Here is a 23,443-nt window from a genome sequence, read left to right on the forward strand (position 1 = left end):
CCTATTTGAGGCAATATGACAAAATAGATCAAGTATTAGATTTTGGATTTTGGAAGGCCTGTGTTCAAATACTACCAACCAGCTTTGTGACCAGGAAAAAGTCACCTCCTCTGTGTCCCCAGCTGTAGAATATGGATGGTAACATCTGTAGGACTTACCTCATAAGGCTTTGTGAGGCTCAAATGAGACAGCATATGTAAATTGCTTTGCATCTATTATCGTGATGAAGATTTAAAAGACTCGAATCCAGACAAAAATTGCATATTGGTAACTATATTTTAAACCAAAAAAATCTTCACATAATAAATACATTTTATGCACATTAACTTCAAATTTACTTCAGAAAGCTATTTACAATATAAATAATTATAATTGGGAACACTCTGCAAGATATTGTTGACGTTGCTAATTTTTTTCTACATTACATTCCAAAGTAAAACCTCCAGCCACAGGTGTTTTGCCACAGTGTCACTAGAAACTATTTATTTTGAAAGGCATGGCATCAATAATATAATCCTTTCTTCTTTTTCTTCTGTTTTTTTTTAATGTCAGTCCAAAAACAAGACTGGAAAATCTTGTTTTTTGAAATGTACCTTCCTATGCTTCATATTTTAAAATGTTTCTCTTTGGAAAAAAATTTTAATGTTACAATAACACTAAAATAATTTTCCAAGCAGACTTCATTTCCTTTGCAACATAAACACAATGGGATTTGTCACTCAGCATAAATTCAATTGCAATGAAGTGTTATTTTCAGGTTACAGATCGAACTAGATGACCACTGATATCCCTTACAACTCTTAAGATTCTATATTTCTGGGTCCTAAATATGTTGATTAGGACAAACTTCTCCCTAGGTTTCTAAAAATAAATTCCTGTTACTTAGTTCCATGTAGGTAATTGCAAAGTTGCGGGGGTTTTTTTAAGTATACAAATTTGGTTCGAATTCCCCAAATACTTTGGGAGTTCTAAATCTTCCTATGATTTGTCAGTTTATCGAGGAACGTGGCAGTTAAATATTTTTGTTTTTATTTTTGACACTTAAGTGTTTACTAATACTTCTTAGTTCCATGTAGGTAATTGCAAAGTTGCAGGAGTTTTTTTAAGTATACAAATTTGGTTTGAATTCCCCAAATAATTTGGGAATTCTAAATCTTCCTATGATTTGTCAGTTTATCAAGGAACGTAGCAGTTAAATATTTTTGTTTTTATTTTTGACACTTTTTTGCTAATACTACCTTATGGTATCCTGCTGTAGGAACTCCAAAGAAGCTCTCAGAAATGATCACATCTTTCCCTCTTGGAGCCAAGCACTATCTGTACAATCCTGCACACAAAAAAATGAGCACCACATTGAAAATCCCCCTTCCCAAACTGTTTTCTCCATAGAACACATGCTTTCACCCATACAGAACTCATCTGTCATGAATTTGTTATATACCATAATGATGATTTGTTTTCTGAATATAAACAAGGCATTTCAAAGACTTGGCTACTTGAACTTAAGTCTCTAATCGCAAAATTGACACATCATAGTTTGGATCATACCAGCTACTCTTTGAAACATTTTGGAATTTTACATTCATCATTCATCTATTTAGAAAATAGTATGTTTTTTTAGATCACTTGTTCCAGTAAAGTGAGGAGGGTTGCAAATTTTGAAATTTAAAGTTTTTTAAATGCAAGTGAAACTAGAATGTATACAATGTACATATGACATCTCCTTTGTAAAATAAGGGAGCACAAAATAGCCACGTCTTTGATTTTCCAAATTCAATACAATAATTTAACAAGGCATTCATCCAACACTTAATGCTCTCTGAGCCTCTGGGTCATTCAATGCCGCTTTTGTTCTTGGTTTTCATAAAAAATGACCTGGAAATTTAGAGGGACCTGATCCCTGTTCTTGAAAAAGGGTAGAGCCAAAATATTCATAAAACTGAATCCTTAGATATAATGACCTTTGATTCTTTCTCATATCTTTGCCATTGGAGCCTAGATTTAGGGCTAGAAGGAACCATAACATATCAGGTAATCCCGTCCCCATATTTTACAAATGAGGAGACCAAGGCTCAAAGAGGTTATTTGACCCAGGTTTTGAGAAAACGTGCTTTAAAATTATTGTTATAAAGTACTCATAGACATAGACATTTTTCTAGTCTCGGTTAGCAACAACAACAATAACAATAAAGGTCTGCCTGTTTTCAAAAAGAGAACATGCCTGTTCTGGGTGAAGATCATCCTTTCTCTCCCCAGGGTTTGGCATATATAAAGCACTTAATCAATGCTTCTTAATCATCCACTCACCTCACTTCTCATATAAAGCAGATGATTAAATGGGAATTCCCCATGCTGTGATAGATGGAACAGGGCATAAAGAGAGGTAAGAATCTGGCCAAATGGTCATATTCTCAGTCCTCCAAGTATAAGTGGTATTTCTGGAATAACATTAATGGCAAATAGTTCATAATCCCACCTCATCTGTAGTTTTACTTCCACAGGTGCCATACTAGCTAGTATCGAGCAGCTACATATAGAAACAGAGTCTTATTCCATTTATCACAGTGTGTCAACCTATGGGAAGAGATGAAACACATCCTGAAATATCTGCACCGGGTTAGTGGTGCAGTTAATCAGGAAAATAATAAGGAAAACTTTACTGCATCTTCCACATTCATTAGCAAAGTGGTTCCCCCTACACCCAAAGGAGAATTCTTCACAATTACTTCAGCTATGCAAAATTCTGGATTAAATAGGAAGATTGGTCTAAAAAATTCCAAGAAAACTTTAGTGTTATTGGCAGAGACACTGGCTATAGTACCTATTTATTATTCCTAAGGTAGTATACAAATGATGCTTCTTTATGGTTAGTGTTTTAAGATACTGTCTTTTAAAGTTCAATGCCATGGTTCTCAGCATTTAGCAAAGAGATGGAAAACAAAGATTAAAACCCAAGACCAGTCAGAGCATAAATTTAACTGATCAAGCTCTTGTGGCCCTATATTTTCTGTTTAAAACACATAAAGGGTACAGACAGTGTCTACATGGCATGGGAAATGAATTCTTGTGATGAATGTATTAATAAAGACTAGAAACCCAGTTTACTGCTCTTTGTACGCTGCTTTACTAAAGTTTCTGCCAGGGTGAAACATGGTAGAACTTGTTCTAAGTCATTCTGCCCATGTCATGTTGCCAAACACAATAACAACAACGAACAATTTTATTCCACTTTTCCCAAATTATATCTTAATTTTAGGTGATAGGATTGTTACTAGAGAATTTTTGATATTACTGGTATGTTAAATAGAACAAAGATGTGCTTATAACTGGGCCAACTATAATTTTCAGCCAAGATAGAACTTGGGCAGTCCCTGTCTTTGCCTACACATGCTGCTCTTGCCTTTCTTACAAGTTTTATTTATTCAGGCTGCTTCTATCTGTAAATTTCATAGTTTACTTCCTCCATCTATTAACTAGCCTCCACATAAAAATTCCACCCAAATTCCTTTAGAGCCAGCCTTTCCTCTAGTATAAGTTCATTTTCCTTGGTTCTTATGTTTCAACTACTCTTTCTAGCATCTGTCTATGCCATATTCTGTAGAATATGTACACATCAGTAAGGGCCCATCTGTACAAACTTCCTTTCTGAAGTAGACCATATTTGTTAAATATTTCAGCTCACCCACATCTTTAGCTCTTTATTTCTCCTCGGTTTTGCTGAATCCTTACTACTTCCCCCCTCAAAAATCCTTTCTCTACCTGTTACCAGAATACCATTGCAAGTATCCCAACATTGTCAAACATTCTCCAAAAATGCCTTCAGACTTGTGATTCATACCTAAATCGGTGCTTAGAATTGTATTTATTTTTAACTAGGAATTGTAATAATTTTAGATTTTAAATTTTAGATTTACAGCTGGCACCAAAAAAAAATCATTACTTTACTCTGATCTTTCTATTTTTATGACACCCTAAGCATATCAAGAAATGGATTTCATATCAATGTCATGGATTTTAAAAGAATTTGACCGCTGCTTTTCCTCATGACAATCCAGTACTCAGAGACCTTCAGATTACTATCATTCAGAACTACTCCTGCCTTTGGACTATCAAGGGTACTTTGTCAAATGATAACAGTATATTCTAAATCTGTTCAATATTCAGTTTTGTGTTTTCTCTTAAAGGTTTGAAGGTTAATTCCTCTAATGCCTAACTTTCCATAAAGGAGCCATGAACTATCTGCCTGGAGAAAAGGAACATCAGGAAATATGGGTCAAGAATAAGTTTATGAACTACCTCCCTATACCACCTATAATACTCTCTGTGGATTTCTAGAACATATCTCATTAAGCAAAGCTGGTGTGCTTTCTGAAATCTAAATTTACCTTTCTTCTTTCTTCCTTTGTCAGATCCTGCCATATACATTTGGACTAGGTCTAAACATATGTGGCAGAATTGAACAGGCCTGGGAGATTCAAAGGGTCTGATTCAACTGCAGACCATCCATATGGCTGTGTGAGTGGTATACCACCCAGAAATTAAAATCCCTGCCATTCCCAAGGCATGATGGATCAAACCAAGAGAATCTTTCATTTAAATCCAATTTTCTCAAATGAATGAACCACAGGATTTTAGGGCAGCAAAAAACCTTAGAGATAAATTATCTAAGGTAACCTCCCCATTTTATAAACGATAAACCTGAGAATTAGGAAGGATGGTTATGTGATCTACACAGATTCACACAGCAGGTTAGTGATAGCATCAGCACTAGAATCTAAATTTTCTGACCAGTACTAGTACTATTGGTCAAGAGTAAAGTGATCTTTTTCATTCTCCCCACAGTATTTGTCTTAAAAACAACAACAACAAATCCAAGTAGTCAAATATCGCAATACCTTGTCTGTTCCTTCATTCAGAATATTGTATCTCAAACTCCCGTGCCTTCTTCTAACTAAGCTTTTGACTCCCACATTCTCTCGGGATCAGATTATTTCTTCACTATACTGGCTTTCCATGTGTTTTTACATTTGTGCAACCATATTTAGCAATGTTTTCAAACACTTCCAATCATTTCATGCAGTACCTCCCTTGTTTTTCTTAATTACTTTTCACACTTCCTCTACATCAGCCTAGTTTCCTGGTGGGTTGTTCTGTAGTTGTTTTTTCAAAAACTCTTAATGTGTTGATTACTAATGGCACACAGTCTGAACCCAAAATAGTCTGTTCTTGGAAGGCTTTTCATTTATCTCTGTTTCTGGTCTCATTGCCTCCCCTGAATTTCTTCTAATTGAATGCCCTCAATTCTTGGTGCGCGTTCCATCGTATTGTCTAATTGCTATTACTTAACACAGTCCCTTACCTCTATGTTAGTGCAATCCCGTCCCCTTGCATGACTCAAAAGCAGCCTGAAAATTGCCACTTCCTGATTGCTTCTAATAGATACCATGTGAGAAATATGTCCAGTGCCATATCCAGAACCATACCCCTAATGTATGCCTATATCAAATGCGTCTGAATGGCTAAGAGACTACAGAGAAGAAACCACTTCTCTGAGATCTCTCATTCTCTGCTTTGGGGAACAGCGGTAACTTCTTCATGTCCTGAAGAAGCCCTCTTATGTTATGGTTCCAAAAAGTTGCCCATTTGGGGCGTGTGCATTTTATGGTGTACATTCCAAATGTTTGCATGTCAAGGGTGCATAGCAGTTTTGTGAGTAGCGGTCTGTGCCCATGCAGCCCACTGGGTCTTCCCTCTGTGGCGTTTCCAACTAGTACTTCTTATACAATGTGCATAAATTGCTCACTTGATCTACACTGGTATTGTCAACTGACTTCATCCATTCGGGCTCCCATAAATCACAGGGGCAACATATAGGTTCACTTCAGCTCCATTCACTGTAACCCCGAATGCTAGTGCATTTCTTATTTTTTACAGTAATATGTGTCAATTCATACCCAGTAGCTTAGGTTATTCTCTCTAACATACTGTGGTATATTAAATGCTGGTAACAAGGGCATTAAAACATATATATATATATGTTCCAACTATGTTTCAAAGATATCCTTAAAGCACATTTTTTTAGAAAAAAAACCCCATCAGCTCCCATTGGTTATTATAACAGATGTCCCTTTGTGTCCTTGTGCTGGGTCTTGCTGCATTCTTAAATGGGAAGTTACATCAAAGTGGGAGCCATTGCAGCCCAAGGAATAGGTTCGAATGGCCTCGCTGTCATACAAGTGCTCCAGGGCATACCCAGTTAATGTGTAAGCATGCTTATCAAAATACTGCCGATGCGAACTGTAATAGTTCGGAGACACTGCTGGGTGATCTCCTACTGTCTGATGAGGGGACATGTCTGAATGGAGATAGTCTTTCGCTAATACCAGGCTGGATTTAGAAATGCGATCCGAGTTGGGGCTGCTTATCCTAGACAACGCTGTGGGGCTGCTGCCGTAGTCGTTTTCATGAGGGCTCATCATTTTCCCTTCTCTTTGTTGAAGGTGCTCGCAGGGGGAAGTGTTGGCAAGAGAAGGGCCATGGCAGACCTCGCCAGTCAGCTGCGGCTGCTGGTAGTTTGCAAAACAAAGGGAGTGTTTTTTCCCTGCTCCGTTAATGGCAGCCAGTTGGTCAGGAGGAGCTTTCCGGAGCTGCAATCTGTTCTCTTCCTCTTTAATCATCTGCTGCGTGGCTCTTATCAGAGTTTCAATTTTGCTGGGTTCGTGGGGGCTGCTCTGGTACTGCTCAGCGCGGTAGCGGTCACCTGATTCGCTGGCAGAGCCAGGGTCTGGAGAGCTGACCACACTGTCTTCATCCCAGTGACCTCTCCCTAGAGAAAGATCCACACACGGATTACACACTAAGCAGATTCTTAGGAAGAAAGTAGAGCATACCGTGCAACTATGTTTCTAAAAGAAAAACAATGCATTAATCGTTTTAAAGGCAGGCAGAGGCGGCCACACAGCAGAATGAATGAATGACAAAAATTGTCACAAGAGCTGGGTTCAAATTCTACCTCCTATTTATTGTCTGAGTAATCTTGGACAAGCCCCTTAACCACTTTGGGTCTCAGTTTCTTCATGTGTAAAAGGAGTATTGGACTAGAGAGATTCAGGAGTCCCTTCTACTTCTAAATCTATGACCCAATGTTCCCTTCATCAGCACATATACTAAATCTATAGTCCAATGACTGATTCTCAGCCCTCAGAAGCTCTGGAGTTCAACAATAATATGGCAAATTTGCTGAAAGTAAATGTAACTGAAGGGAGAAACCATGGTTCCAAGCCCAGACGTGCCAATCCCTAGCTATAAGACTCCAGGCAAGTCACTGAACTTATCATACCTCTTCTTCCCCTGCTGTAAAATGAGGAGGCTGGACTAAAACTCATCACCTTGCAGCCATGCTTGCAATGTTGCTTCCCATGTCTCTCAGTAAGATTTCCCAGTTTAGTTGTACCTGCTAAGGCTTGTACACTATCGGTACAGTCTTTAAGAACCCAAGATCAGAGGCAGCTAGGTGGCTCTAAAGATTGAGTGCCATGGAGTCAGGAGGTCCTGAGTTCAAATCTAGCTTCAGACACTTCCCAGCTTTGTGTCCTTGGGCAAGTCTCTTAACCCCCATTTCCTAGCCCTTACCATTCTTCTGTCTTGGAAGCCATGTTTGTATCCATTTTTTAAGAGAGAAGGTAAGGGTTAAAAAAAAAAAAAAAGAACCTACCATCATGAGGAATTTAGGTTTCTACATCAGTTCAGGGATTGTTGTTTTAACTTCAGAAAAAACTATCTAAAATGTTGATACTTCTAAATATATCTTAAGTGAATATAAAATAATGCTCTGGGTTTCATTTGTATACTACTTGGTGTAAAAAAATATCTATAATATCAATATCCTTAATAAAACCCATATAACAGTATCAAATGATAATACTTGTATAACACAGTGGATTTGCTTGTCAGCTCCAGGAGGGGGGGAAGGAAGAAAGGTGGGAAAGATTATGAATCATGGAAACATGGAAAAGTATTTAAAAATTTAAAAATAGAGCTAAAAATGAATTAAATAAAATAATAAAATCCATATAATATGCATAATTTATCACAGAGCTGGCATCTCAGATTGTCAGTCCTTTTCAAGTCAACATTACCATTTAGGAACTTGATTCAAGCAAAGGGAGAAAAAAAAGGCCAAAGAGGCAGGTGGAGTGCTCAGGACTTTGAGGAATGATGCACACCCAGAATGTCATCTATAGGAAATCAAATTCCCCAAAGAGCACAAAGTCAATATAAAAGAAGGAAAGAGAAATGGGAAGGCTTGAAGATTTCCTGTAGACTACAAACATGGCATATAACAACATAAATTTAGAGGCTATCTAGATCTACAACATACTTTTACAGATGAATAAACTGAGGCCCAGAGACATAAATAACTTGCTCAGTAACACACAGGTAGTATGTAGAACTGAAATTTGAACCTTGTTTTCTTGGTTTCCAAACCTAATATTCTTTCTACCCTGCCTCTCCTAGGAGAATTCTACAGTCATACCATTGGATTAGTCACTTTCTTTTCTTACCATTTTGGTGTTTTTTTTCTTTCTAGTATTTCCTTCTAGATAGCAAGTATGAGGTATCTCCCCCATACTCTGTCTAATCCCTATAATTCATATCTTTACAATATTTTAGGTCATACATGCACGTAAATATCTTATCTCTTTTCCCTTCCCTTCCATGACATCTACTTCCATTTTGCAAAACTAGACAAAAGTGGAAAATAACAATATAAAAATTAAAAATCAAAGAGAACAAGGGTGTGAGGCATATGGGGAGGGTGGTAAAGCAGCAAGATTGGAAGCTTGATGGATAATGTAAGACATAGGCTGAATCTTTACCATGGTTAACTTATTTTAAATGATCAGTACACTGAGAGTACACAGGAGCATGTACTAGGGTCTTCTAATTAATCTTTGCATCATTGTCTTCTTTAACAGAGATAAAACAGAAAGAATTCCAGAGACCTTCCTGAACTCATCTCTGGAGGAAATGACCAGATGTCTACTTATCCCTCATTTACTTTGCACACCAGACTAAAAAACCTTTTTGTGATGCTAAGCAATTGAAGTATGTTCTCCATTTTCCTGAGGCTGCAATGCCATGCAACATCTATATGATAAAGCCAAGATGGAAACCCAGCTTTAATCCCAAGATTCCTTCTAAATGATTTTTCTACATGGCCAGCGCACTTTTTATATTCTACTTTCCAAGTGAGCACAAGAATGTAAAAGATACATGCAAGAATCAAAGGGTTATCAAATCATAAATCTAGAGCTAGAAGGGTCTTAGAAGCTATCTCACCAATTCCTTCATTTTATAAATGAAGAAAATCAAGACCCCGAGATGTTCACTAACTTGCCCAAGACCATACAGGTAATAAATAAGAGCTAAGAATTGAACCTTGGCTCTTTACCTACAAATTTTTTTACCTCTTAATTGTAAGGTACTAAAACACTTTTCTTTCTCTCAAAAAATTAAAAATAGATTCAATGGGCATTTTAATGTATTAAAACTCTCATTCTTAGGTTTGTTATGACCTTGAGCAGTACAGAGTTGCAAATCTATACATTTAAAGGAAAACCATATGGACTAACAAGTACATCCCTCCATCTAGAATAGTATTTGGCAGCCTTGAAATTTATAATTCTATCTCAGCAGAGACTCTACTATTAATCATAATTAGAGTTTCATATACATTTTTCATTTGCTCCCTACTACTCTTACCATGAATTCTGTGAACAGAGGTTATGTGTGGCATGCTGTTCTCGTAGGCTTCTCTGCTTTCTGGGGAGGACTTGGTTAGGGGCAGTGCTGAACGAGAGCCCCACCAGGGCTCTCTTCCAGTTTGTGGGGTGCCAAGGAAGTATCGACCCGCCTCGCAACGGCCTCCTTCACAGGCCTGGGTATGAAAATGCCTATCATCTGTCAGCCTGGAATGGTCTAGTGCAAAGCCATAGCAAAGAGCAGTACGGTCTGAATACTGTCTATAGGCACATGAAGCATCATGCTGGGAACTGGGCCTTTCTGAGGGGTCCAGTAACTGTGGAGATGCAGTATCTGTAAGTGGGCTTCCTCCCCATTGACTGTCATGATCCGATTCAGATCTTTCAGTGTGAAATCCAGAATACTAGAAGACAAAATAGAAGAAATATAAGTTTCCAGGAAAACATCTATGAATGGATACAAAGCTAAATTAAGCAGAATCAGGAGAAAAATTCACATAGTGTACATCCTAGAATAAGAAAAACAACAATGAAGAGTTTCAGGATCTGTGAATTGACTCAAACATACTGCAAATTTAGAATTGTGGTTAAAAAATAATGAAAATGCCCATATCCTTTGCTTACACATCTTACATCAAGATATTTATCTAAAGACATCAAAAGAGAAGTCTCTATATTCCAACATCCTCATGGCAACACTTTTTATGTTGGCAAAGAATTGTAAATAAAGTGGCTGCACCTTGATTGAGGTATATAAATGTAATGGGATATTAATTTACTGAAAGAAATAAATATGAAAAATTCAGAGAAGCTTAGGAAGATATCGCTGAACTGATAAAGAGAGAAGTAAATAGAACCATTTTAGACATGGTCATGTGCTGGTTTACTTAGCTTACATATACTTCCTTAAGTAATTACTTTCAGAAGGCAACATCTTTAAGTAAGAAAGCATTGTTTCAGAGATGGAGGAGAGCAGCAATGCTGGTTTTTTATTGATTTTTTTTATTTAAAAAGAAGTGTTTTGCAAAATCTTGGTGAAATAATGGGTAATATCCTATGTGATTCAAATACTCTTTTATCATGTGTCTCTAGGAGTAAAATATTTATGTAAATAACTTTTACATACCCAAAAGAAAAAAAATATGGTTCACTTGAATCACTTCTAGAATTCAGAGTTTTGCAAACTCTCCCAAGGTCAAATAGGCAAAGAAGCACTGGAATAAATTTAGATCCCTAATTGAGGCATACCAATGCCTCCCTATAACTTTTTTTCCTTGGGATTTATACCATAGCCATATATGCTAATGTATTTAATAACATCTTTTCTATTCTTTTGTAACTGAAACTCCTTGGATAAGGTCTAATATGCACCAGTCAATGAATTACACTCTACAATGACTAACAAGGTATAGCTCCATTTTTTAACTTTTTAAGTATATTTCCACCACCATAAAATTAAAGATTTGGGAGATATTTCAGAAATTCAAATCATATCCTAAAAGGAGTTCCCTCTAGAACATCCTCCAAATTTGATTTTCTAGCTTTGATATGAAAACCTCCAGACAGACTTCAAAGTCCCTTTAGGCAGTTTATTCCACTTCCAGGCAGCTATAATTGTTTGGTTTTTATCATTACACAAAAGTCTATTTCTGCAATTTCCATCTATTGCTCTAAGCTAACCTTTGAGGCAAAAAGAAGAAAAATACCTTTAGGGTTTTTTGGAAAATTAAAGCCCCATTTTGCAAATATTTTGCTCTTCCCTAAAACCTAACTTTCCAGAATTCCCTGTTATTCTGTCATTGCCAAATGCTCCATTGAAGTCCACCTACAATTTTCCACTATTTCTTTCCTAATTCCTAATTTCCTAATCCCTATGAAATAGTGCACAGAAGATAGAATATGCTAACATGCGAGCACACGCATACACACACACACACACACACACACACACACACACATGATCCCTCATAGATGGATAGTGGATTATTAATTTAGAAGCATGCTGTCTATTTGCTTGTTGAGAATTTCATCAGGGCAAATGTAAAAAGCAAAATCCTGACCATAGCTAATTTCCCATAATGTAGGCTATATCTGAAACCATGGAAATTAATAGAATAAATAATGCTATCCTGAAGTCATTTCAATATTTGAAGGATCCATGACTACATTAGCGTGGACACCTCCTTGGCCAACATTTCTATCTTTCTCCTATAATCCTTCTACCTCTTGGTCTTTATGAATTCCTAAAGCTGAAATTCCATTAGCCTGCATCCAACATGGTAATAAGTATTTTTCTCAACTTAGCTAGGCTGGTTCTAGGACAACAGCCACATAGCACATGACTATACTGTACATTATACCATTCTAGCTTTATAGCTTAATAGCTTAATAATAGCTTAATAATAGTTATTCTCTGCCTCAGTTTCTCAGCTATAAATTAACTGAAGAAAAAAATGGCAAACCACTCTATCTTTGCCAAAAACAAACAAATAAAAAACAAATGGGATCACAAAGAGTAGGATATGACTGAAATGACTGAACAACAAACTCAGTTTTCAAGATCCCCCCACCTTAGTGTTATCTACATTCCCTAATGAGGCATCAGAGTAAAATGTCAGTGGAGGACCCTGATTTCAAAGTGGAGAAAAGAGGGGGTTATCCTATCCTCAGGATGGTTACCACAGTAACTCTTATGCCTTAGCCATATCAAGACTAGAGGAGGAAACTACCCCAGTACTCATGTGCTGTAAGGGATCCCAGGTTATAATTTTCTCACCTCCATCAAAGACTATTATTATTTTCCATGGCAGGGACCTAAAGCCTAAGTCCTATATGAACTGATGCAAAGTGAAGCGAGCAGAACCAGGAGAATATTGGACACAGTAACAGCAATATTATGGGATGAGCATTTAGGAATGACTTAGCTATTCCCAGCAACACCGGGATCCAAGGAAACTTCAAAGGTTCATGATGAAAAAATGCCATCCACCTCCAGACATAGAACTGATGGAGTATGAATGAAGACTGAGACATTTTTCACTTTTTTCCATTTGAGTTCTGTTTCACAAAAGGGCTAATATGGAAAGATATTTTATACTATTACACATATCAGATTGCTTGCTATCTCAGAGAGTGGGAAAGGGAGGGAGAATGAGAATTTGGCTCAAGTTTAAGAAAATTAAAGATAAAAATTTTTTATGTAATTGGGTTAAAAATAAAATATTGGAAAACTAAAACCTAGATCCTCAGAAAATTTTGCCTAGCCCACCCCTACTGTCTCTATCTGACTGCCCTAGAAAAAACAAGCAAAACACTCTTCACAGATGCCTCTTTCTCTCTATCACCCCTGGCTCAGGCTGGACTTTGAGGGGAATGTAGGGTAGGGAATATTTATGCCTTTTAAAAACAAGCCTGCAGACCTAAAGGACAAGGATCAGAGGAAAAATAATAACATTCTCATTCCTATTCTTGAATAGGACAGACCAGTGCCCTTTAGAGGCAGAAAGATTAGGTGCATAGGCAGGTCTTCTTTGGGAGAACTCCAAAAAAATCCTAACAAATATGATGTACAGAGTTCATAATTGTATGCAAATTCCAATTTACAGTTTTATCCTTACTATTCCAGATTTTCTCATTAATTCTTTGCTATTTGTATATATGGACCACTAGTCTATGATATCAAGAAGAGGGTAAAGAGGGCTGAAAGTCCCAGCTCCCCTACCACAGACGGTTGGTGCATGTGGAGGCAGAAGTCTGATTTTCTACATTGCAGCTCTTCAAAATCCCAAACACCTTTTCTTTTAACAGTCTTCAGATCTGTCTTTTCAAAAGAAGAGGCCGTTGGCCACAGTAAGTGGTTAGCTAGTGTCCACCCTCTTCCTCATCAGCAGGGATCAGAGTTTCGTACATTTGCCATACAGAAGCCATCTCCATATGCTTGCCCTTGGAGAAATTCAAACCATCTGTGCTCCTCCAAGAGAGGGGTTGCTCGGATTCTGCTTTGTTTTTATAAAAGTATAAACCTGGCCTATTTCTGAAGTACTCCAGTCAAGACTTTTGAGCTCTATTCAGAAAGAAAAAAGCTTACCCTGAGTACATGTGAGAAAGTGCTATTGGCTCACGGTAAAAGAACATTCTGTTCCTCATTCACAGAGAAAAGTTCCACATGAGGCAAACCCCGAGCAGGCAGGCATGCACAAGGCAGACAGGCACACCAGGCAAACACTTCAAGGACACACTAAGGCAGAATTTGGAAACTAAGGGTCATGCCAGTGGCTGAGAAACAATAGCAGCAGATAGGCTGCCCTGGGGTTCAAACAGCCAGAGGTGGGATGGTTCACTCTGAGTAAATCTGTCATATTGACTTGGAGAAGAAGAGACACAAATAGCAACCAATCCTTCCAGGTGGCAGCTCAAATTCAAAGGACAGCCAAACACCTGACAATCTGCGTAGCATCAGTCTGCTGAGCCACATTCATAGGCTTTGGGAGCAATTCCACTAGATGACAAATTCCATGGGGCAGAAGGATGCCCCTAGGGTTTCATCTAGAATAGCCGTTCCCAACCTCTCAATTTGTAGCAATGAGAATAGATAATGTATATTCCGAATCATAACTGTAGCAAAATTACAGTTTTGAAGTAGCCACCAAAATCCTTTTTTGGTTTGGGGTCACTGCAACATGAGGAACTGTATTGCAGGGTCACAGCATTAGAAAGGTTGAGAACCACTGATATAGAACCTTTCTATCCCCTTCCCTAACTCCCACCTTAAGACAGAGCCTTCCTAATAGCAGGTGCTAAATAAATATTGGTTGTAAACAATGAATGATAACTCACATTTATGCATTGTGGTTTTATAATTTTGCCAATAATTTTACCCACAACAAAATGAAAAAGAAAGTAGGTTAGTATCTGTATGTTGCCATTAGGGAAACTAAGATTCAAAAAAGGGGCACAAGACACCATAAAAGTTTCTCCATTTTTTTTAAACCATTCCTTACCCTCCATCTTAGAATCAATACTGCATATTGCTTCCAAGGCAGAAGAGAGATAAGGGCTAGGCAATGAGTGTTAAGTGACTTGTCTAGAGTCACACAGCTAGGAAGTGTCCGAGACCATATTTGAACCCAGGACCTCTCATGTCCAGACTTGGCTCTCAATTCCCTAAGCCACCTACCTGCCCCCTAGTTCTTCAGTTTTTAAGTCAAAAAACCTAATTTGTATCCCAACTCTGACACTGACCATCTCTGTGACTCTAGACAAATCAAGGATTGTGGACTTAGTTCTAGATACTATAAGAGCTCAACAAGTCCAATTTTCATTCCTTAACTTCTCTGTGCCTCAGTTTCTTCACTTGTTCAATAAATACAATATTTGTATCTCTTCATAAGAAGACTGTCATGAGGAAAAGACTTAACAGACTCATGATGCCTAGAAGTCTATCATTTTACCCCTGTGAAAAACTATGTCTGTTGTCCAGGTCCAAGTTGGAGATATCCCTTCAAGGTGATTCAATTCAACAAGCATTTTTAAGCTTGTTATGTATTTATTGAACTTCTTATAATTATAGGCAAGTAAGTGTCACAATGAATAAAATTCAGAACAAGGAATCAGAAAGATGTGTGTGAATCTGGACAAATCCTGCAACTGCTATCTGCCTCAGTTTCTTCATCTGTAAAAATAGGGATGATAATAGCACATACTTCCCAAGGTTTCTAGGAGGATAAAGTGAAGTAATATTATATATTATTATATCATATATTATATATTATAATATTAAATATTAATTTAAACCTGAAAGCACTATAATCCAAGGTTATTTGTAATATTCCTAAGCAGCTACCATGTGCCAGTACTGTGCTGGGTGCCAAGGATGCAACGACCAAAAAAATGAAACCTTCCCTGACCTCAGGGCACTCATTACCAGGTTGGTCACAGGGCAGTGAAATACTTGGCCATGGCAGCATCCAAAAAATATTTCCTAAGTCACAAAGGTGTTATGATTGGTATTGATAGCAGAAGCACTCACCATAACAAAACCTCAGATCCTCCCAATATTCAAATATTATTGTTGAATGATCTTATCAGAAAACTAGCAAATGCTGAAGGTTTTCTGAATCCTCTCTTGGGACTCTGAAGGCTATGTCACGATGCCTCTATAGTCTACTAGAACATGCAAATTTGCATGTCTATACAACTGTACTGAGAGGTAAGTGCTAGATGGTGCTGAGGATGTAGCACTGGTCTTGGAGTTCAGATTTCATCCCATATACTTATTAGCTAGCTAAGTGACCCAGGGCAAATCATTTAGCTTCTTTCTGCCTTAGGTTCCTCATCTGTGAAATGGGGATGATAATAATAATATTTGTCTCAGTGTTGTCATAAGAGTTAAATGAGATAACTATATGTAAAACATTTTGCAAACCTTAGAACATTATAGGAATACTAGTTATTATTATTATTCTTAATTCAATAGATACTTATTAAGGGCCTTCTTTATCTAAGGCACTGAGTGGGCATTAGAGGGTGAATAAAGATGAGTAGGACGAGGTATCTGATCTTATTGACCTGATATCCAAGAGGAGAGATTAGACATGTACACATACAAATAATTATAATAAAGACCAAATATATAAAGGTAACGTGAACACAGTGCAAACAATAATGTAGAAGTATAGTGAATGAGGATTTTCCCCCCCAAAAAAATGCTATGTTAGTTCAGAGGATGGAGAGATTACAAGAAATGGGCAAAAATGGATTGATAGAATATAAACTCCTTCAGGGGAGAGGCCATTTTTCATTTTGTCATCATATCCCCAGTGTTTAGCATAATTCTCTGCACATAACATTTCCTTGGCCACACCTTATATAAAGGATGAACTTAATAAGTGCTTGTTAAATAAATTAATGAATAAATATGTTGGTAAAAAGTCTGACAACTCATCATGTAGGATCTGGTACCTCAAAAAAAGCCTGACGGTCAATAAAGGAAGAAGACACATAAGGAAACTTGAACTTAAAAATGTGACCAAAAGGCCAATATCAGTTTGCAAAGGGATAAATATTAGGGTTAGAAGTGTCATTATGTGACTCCTCTCCACCCAAGCTCAGTTTTACTGGTTGCCACTAATTTTGAACATGAAGTATTGTCTATCAGTCTCATTTCCTGAAAAGAAGGAACTTAAAATATTAGCCTAAATTTTTGCTATTCTATGTTTTTTTTTCTGTAGCAAATTTTTGCATTTCTATCATCTTTCAATCAAGGAGACAAGTGATATTACACAGTACAATAAGGTCTTGATTTTTTATAGGATAGACTGAGACAATAATTCTATTCAAAAAAAGATTTTTAAGAAAATGGAAATATGTACCAACAAAATGCCATGCTACGTAATTAAACAGGGTATGTAAAAATCCAAATTCCATGTACCTCAGAACCTCAATATGACAAATGGACTGATCAATGGGAGATGCATATTCTACTCATGGTTCCTTTGTGTGCAATGTTGAGAAAATCATTTTATTTCACTCAGTCACTGTTTCCCCATTTTAAAAATTGTAATGCCCTATAATATCATAGAATTCTCTTAAGGATCATTTTTTTAAATGTAAGCATTGAAAAGGGTCTAAAATATTTATATAAATGTAAACAGTTATTTCCCTTTTATAAAAAACTATGATGATCCCACAAAAACATTATTAAGTTAAACTGAGGTTTTCCTTAACTGTGATCTGGAGGCTTTGGTGCTATCCTCAACTCTACCATCACTGCTATATTCATACATTTGCCAAATCTTATTGTTTCTGAACCTAATTCTCTTGCATCAGACGCCTTCTCTCTTTACTCACACAGCTCCACCCTTATCACTTCTCTCCCAAATTTCTGCAATTATATCTGGCGGCGGGGGGTGGGGGTGGGGTGGGGGTGGGAGGGTGGTACTGGGGGGGCTGACTTCAAGGCTTTCACCTCTCTGGTCCATCCCCCTCAAAAGAAATTGTTCTTAAGCTGCAAGTTTGACCATGTTATTCTCCTGGTCAATAAACTCCAATGGCTCTCTAGTGCCTCTTGGAGAAAACTTCATTTATATTTATTCTGCATGTACTTATATATGCATTTGCTGTCTATCTCCTGTTAGAATATATTCCCTTAGAAAGTAAGGATTCTTTCATTAATTGTCTCATGTGATTTCATGTAATTTGTATACCCAGGTCCTAGCCCCAGATCTGGCACAGAGAAGAAGTTTAATAAATGTTTGTTGATTGACTGATCTTACCAATGTGGGAAAAATACCGAGGTCAAAGTTACATAAAAAATCAGTGCCATGGTTAGAATTCTAAAATCTGCTTTAGATACCTGGAGAATCAGTTTTCCAAACACTACCTTCCAGTTACCCTTACTCAAGTCAAATAGGATTTGTTTCTAAACAAAAATCAAATCATTTGAGATATGATTCAAACTGAAAATAAAAACGAGTGAATGTGAATTCTTCATGAACCACACATCCATACACAGTGAGATCACCAAGCAATTACTGATAACTGTGATCCTAGTGCAGTTATCTAAACCAGTGAGTACTAGGTGGGATAATCTAAACTTCTGAAATTGGTAGCATTCCTATGAAAAGATGACATTCCTACCAAGTCACTTTACATAAAGAATCCATGTGACATTTTCTCTGATTTCTAAGGACAAAAGTCCCCTTCAGAACCAAAAAGAAAATATTTGGATCCTAAGTTTGAATTAGGCTTGAAGATCAGTCGCTGCAAGCTCATTGGAAGCTAATGCTTGTTAATTTTATTGCAACTACTGCTCTTGTTTCTTCTGAAAAGGTGATTTTTATATCAAATATTCTTCACAATATGAACTCCCTTCATATTCCTTCCCATCTCCAATTCTTCTCATTCTTCAAATTTTGGCTTTTTTAGAAAGTCTCTCCTCCAAAAGAGGAAATAGAATACTTAATTCCATCTCACAAAAAGAAATTGAACAAGCCAGCAAGGAACTCCCTAAAAAAGCCTCTCCTTGTGATCACTTCTTTTTAATTGGTCCTGACACATAATTAAATAAACTTGGGACATTCGTGATAAGAAAACTCTGTTCTGCAAGTCATAGTCTTAGAGAATCTTCTGTAGGAGCAGAAAGGTTAAACTTGCCCAGGGTCTAATTCTTGTTAGAAGAGACAGGGCTTGAACTCAGGTTTTTCAGATCCCACTCTCTGCCACACCACAAAGCTTCTATGGTGGCCAATTAAGAAAATAAACAAATAGAGGAAGGTCTACTTGTTCAAATGCAAAGCTTCCATTTACTAAATATAGGTGTCCACACTGGTGGCAGAAAAGGCAAAGCAACAGCCACAATGCCTGCTGCCTCTCAATTTGGGCTCCTAATCTATGATACAGCTGTGCCTCCCTGAGGCTTAAACTGCTTTCAGAAATTCAAGTTCAGCCTATCAGCAAAAAGGCAAATGATTTGGGGATAAAGATTTATCCAAAAATAGTTATCTTCCCAATAGATTCCTTAGGAAGACATATTTGAGCAAGGCAAACCAGGCTCAATTCTCACAGGTTAAATAAATGAAAAAGCTCCTGGAAAATACTGAGTGGCATGAAATCCCAGCAAATTTTCCCAAAGAGCCTACTTTAAACCCAAACACCCGCTCTGGGCAACCCTTACTGGGTACTTCCTCTGATCGAGCCCCAAACCTGAAAGGAAAAGGTATGCAGTAGGTATTGCTGTGCACATTCCTTTTCAGATAATATGTTTAAGATTCAGGCTTCTCTCAACAATGTGTTGTAGGCAGGTGCTCGGCATTCATCTGGATATGGAGACAACAACCCAACTTGGGAAAAATGCCAGATGTTCATACAATAAATGTTACAGTTATCTATTTTTTCCTGGCAGCTCATTCAAGTTTTTATCATTTTTAGCTATAAAATATATAGTGAAACCCTCTTATGGTAAAGTCCTGTTTTCTATGAAAACTTTCACTACATCAGGCGTGAGCAGCTTTCTCCTTGATTTGTGTCTTAACCATGAGAAAAAACATCACAGATGCAGACTGCATTGTACTGAGAACATATGCATGCTTTTAAATCACTTTTATCTTACTTTTTACTAATGTAACCCTGAAACATAAAATATGTTCTTTTTTTTGCATTCACTGTTATGGGCAGAACAGATGGTGAAAGGGTTAGATTAAAGTAATACAGCATGTCCATTAAAATAACCCCCACTGCTGGTGATTCTTCATTCAAACAGGAGTCATGTTTACTATAAAAAAAAAAAAAAGACTTTTGCTTTAGCATTTGGAGCACGTTGGAAGTTGCCAGGAGTTCCTTAAGGATAAACATAAGGGGACGAGAAGAACTAATGTCAGAATAAAATGAATTTCAAAAATACTATCCTAAGCTGTTTTAGTCATCTGAAAGACCAAATAAACCCACAGCCCTCTTCTAAGGCAGCTGAACTGTCAACAAAGGTAAATGGGGTCAAATTTAGTAAAGAAAAATTGTGAAAACTTATCTTGTGCAAGTCATTTTGAACCAGGATATTGTTTCACATTTAGAGACATCAACTGAGATGGCAACAGTGAAAGAAATTTATCTTTATTTTCTTCATAGGTCTATTTTAATAATTAAAGTACAGAGGGTCTTGTCTGCCACTTTGTCATTTGCTAAATGTATTATTAGTAAGCAGTAAATATTGTTCTTTGTGGGGAAAAACAGCCCAAGGGTCTTTTCCCAATGAGATAAAAAATACCTTAGTGGAACATACGCTAAAAGTAATATATGGCCAATGGCCTTAAAAAGCAACTGGTGATAAGCAAGCATCCAGAGTCATTTAAATGATCCATTTAGAAGGCTTGGGGATCATGTAACCATGGAAAAATATTCTAAATTAATTATTAAATTTAAAAATTCACAAAATAAAATATGTTGATATTACATAATTTTTAAAAGCCTGGGGATAATTCAAAGTACCCTCATGATCACACAATACCTTTAATATGGAAAATACAAGCTTATTGGTTATGATTGTCATTGATATTTGCTACCTATTCATTTCATAAAAATCTCTTTCAAGAAAAACTTGAGCATGCATTCCAATAGCAATGAAATTCAAGAATAGAGAGCACACAGTTTCCTTTTTTGATTCAAAATAACTGTGGAAGATGACTGGTCAAATGACCAACCCTTAATTCCATATAGATTCCAAATGCTTCATAGCCATTTCTTCTGTACCTCAAGAGAAAGGGTTCTTAACCTCAGCTTGTTTTTAAAAACATTTGATAACTGTACTTCATTATAATTGGTTTTCTTTGTAACCCTACATATTTTATTTTATGCATTTAAAATATTATTGTGAGAAGGGATTCATAAGCTGCACCATACTGCTAAATAGATCTGTGATACAAAAAGGTTAAGACTTCTTGTACTTGAGTTAAGATAACCAATGCCAATTTTCCAAACATAAATTATATCGATATTAATTACTTTCACAGTCGATTTATGTTCATGGTTTAGCTTACAAATTATTTTAGGTTTGTTTTATTTTAATCTAAACTATTTTTGTGTGTTTCTGAATAGAATCAGATTTCCATTTCTATTCTTACCTGCAAAATCTCTGAACTATTTCGTTAAGCAGAGACATGTGAGGATTCCAAGCAAACTGCAAAAGCCACTTGAAATAGTCGGGACTTTTTCTAAATCCAAGCCCCCACAGCAACAAAAACATCTCTGGGATTCAACCCACTCCTTTTTCTCACAGAAAAAGTAAGCACGGTCTACATCTCATTCGATGTCAACGTGATATGCAGCTGGAAAGGAATTGGCAATCTGGAACCAAGGGCCAGATTGACTTCCAATGTAACTCTATCGGGATTCTCCTCTAGGGTTACAAATGGAGTGAACTGGATCCAAAACCATAAAATCCATTCCTCACCCCACCCCAAACCCCCCAACCCCCCCACACATATGCAACTCCAACAACAACACATTTTTCCAAAGGTGAGAAAAAAAAAAGATTTAAAAGATATACTTGCTCAGACTCTCTTAGACAGGCATTACCCACGATTATTTCATCCTAATGAGATCACCCTGCCCATGGGTTGAAATGATAATGCCTGTCCATCCCAACCTGTCAAGATAATACAAAAACATCTAGAGACAATTGGGCAAATCCCAGTTTTCCATGACCAGTAGCACTAATTTTAATAGTAATCCTCATCCATAGCCGGCTTAGGGCATGAGCCAGAAGCACTCCACTCTGTCCACCCAGTCCTCCAAGTCACTATCCGATTGCCCGCAACTAAGTGGCAGATTAGACGGGCTTGAATGAGATGGGTACAGGTGGTGCCACCTGCTCCACCTCTTTTAGAGCAGCTTTATTTGGTCTCTCAATGGTTTATTCAGAGGCTGAGGGAAAAGACAGAAAGACAGGCTGCTCTTGGCAGTGTAATTGCATGGGGTCTGCTCCAACTCTGCTGGCAAACTGGCAGCCACCACTTACCCCATCCCCTATCCCAAACCTGGAGGGAAAGTCCATGAGATTTATAATTTTGAGGAAAGAAATGGAAACTTAAGTCCCCTAAACCAAATTAATCTCTTTCAAACAAACAAGATACATAGCTTCCTTTCAGTCTCACTTAAAGTTAGCAGATGTAGTTTCTATTGTTTCTCCCTAAATCAAGAAACAGAAGATATCAAAGTTAAAACCCAATAACAAAAACTTAGAACAGCAACAGATATGCATCTATTAAAGCTTGGCTTTGTGGGGCAACACATAGCATAATGCAAGGCAATGCTCTTACAATATATTCAAGAAATATGAGGATGAATGAATGAATGATCTAAGAAGAAAGTGTGAGAATTCCTGGTTATGGATGCTTAAGGCCTGTTCTTTACAAACTTTAAAAGGCTTCCATGGTAGATGAGTGAAATCCTATTCTATAAAGTCAAAGGAGGCACAATCTATCCCCTTTAAATTTTGAATAGAAGAATGCTGTTTCCAGCAGCAGCAACAGTTCCATAAATTTAGCCATAATGAAATTTCATTGAGCTGACTTTGTTGTAATAAACCGTTCTCACTACATTTATGTGTAGGATATATGTATGACCATGAAATATATGTGTCTACATGGGTTATCTAATTGTCAAAATATAATTCACAGGCAGCAGAGATCAATAGCTCTAGAATCTACCCCACACCTGGGGGCGGGGGGGAGGGGGGGAGACTGTGATTTTTCCTTTAAGGGGAGGAGGAGAAAGGTCATAACTGGGTACTCGCTCTGTCCCTGGAGTACATCAGGCTTGGTTTATATCCATCTGCCCCTTCAAACACTGGTTATCTAGGAATATGACTTTTAGGGATTCAAAAAAGCTTGTTGTTTTTAAAAGTAAGGGGAAGGAAGGAGGGTTAGCCCTTAACTTATGTTAACCAGCTTAGCTCCTTCCACCAAAAGACATAAATACAAAAGACCATTATACATTGAAAATGATCAGTAAACTCATTTTATATTTATCTAAGCAAAAGAGCAAAAAGAAATTGAAGAAATTCTATGGATTATAATATAAGAAAAGATACACCACAATGAATGAGCTCTTCCTCTGAGAAAGATAAAATCTTGGTGTAAACCAAAAGCCAAGACCCAATTCTAACCAAGAAGAAATTGTCTCTGTAG

The 23,443-nt window shown here is 37.2% G+C and overlaps 1 protein-coding gene across 1 annotated transcript in view; it reads right to left on the reverse strand.

Annotated features, from left to right (window-relative positions):
* Nucleotides 1–259: 259 nt before the first annotated feature.
* The window catches only part of SIM1 (SIM bHLH transcription factor 1), a 79,057-nt gene continuing 55,873 nt past the window's right edge, over nucleotides 260–23,443 (reverse strand). The window contains 2 exon segments of the mRNA XM_001367862.4: nucleotides 260–6,826; nucleotides 9,766–10,168. Coding sequence (XP_001367899.1) covers nucleotides 6,096–6,826; nucleotides 9,766–10,168 — 1,134 coding nt within the window. The 3' untranslated portion in view covers nucleotides 260–6,095.

The sequence above is a fragment of the Monodelphis domestica genome, chromosome 2 (genome assembly GCF_027887165.1).
Source record: "Monodelphis domestica isolate mMonDom1 chromosome 2, mMonDom1.pri, whole genome shotgun sequence".
NCBI lineage: Eukaryota > Metazoa > Chordata > Mammalia > Didelphimorphia > Didelphidae > Monodelphis > Monodelphis domestica.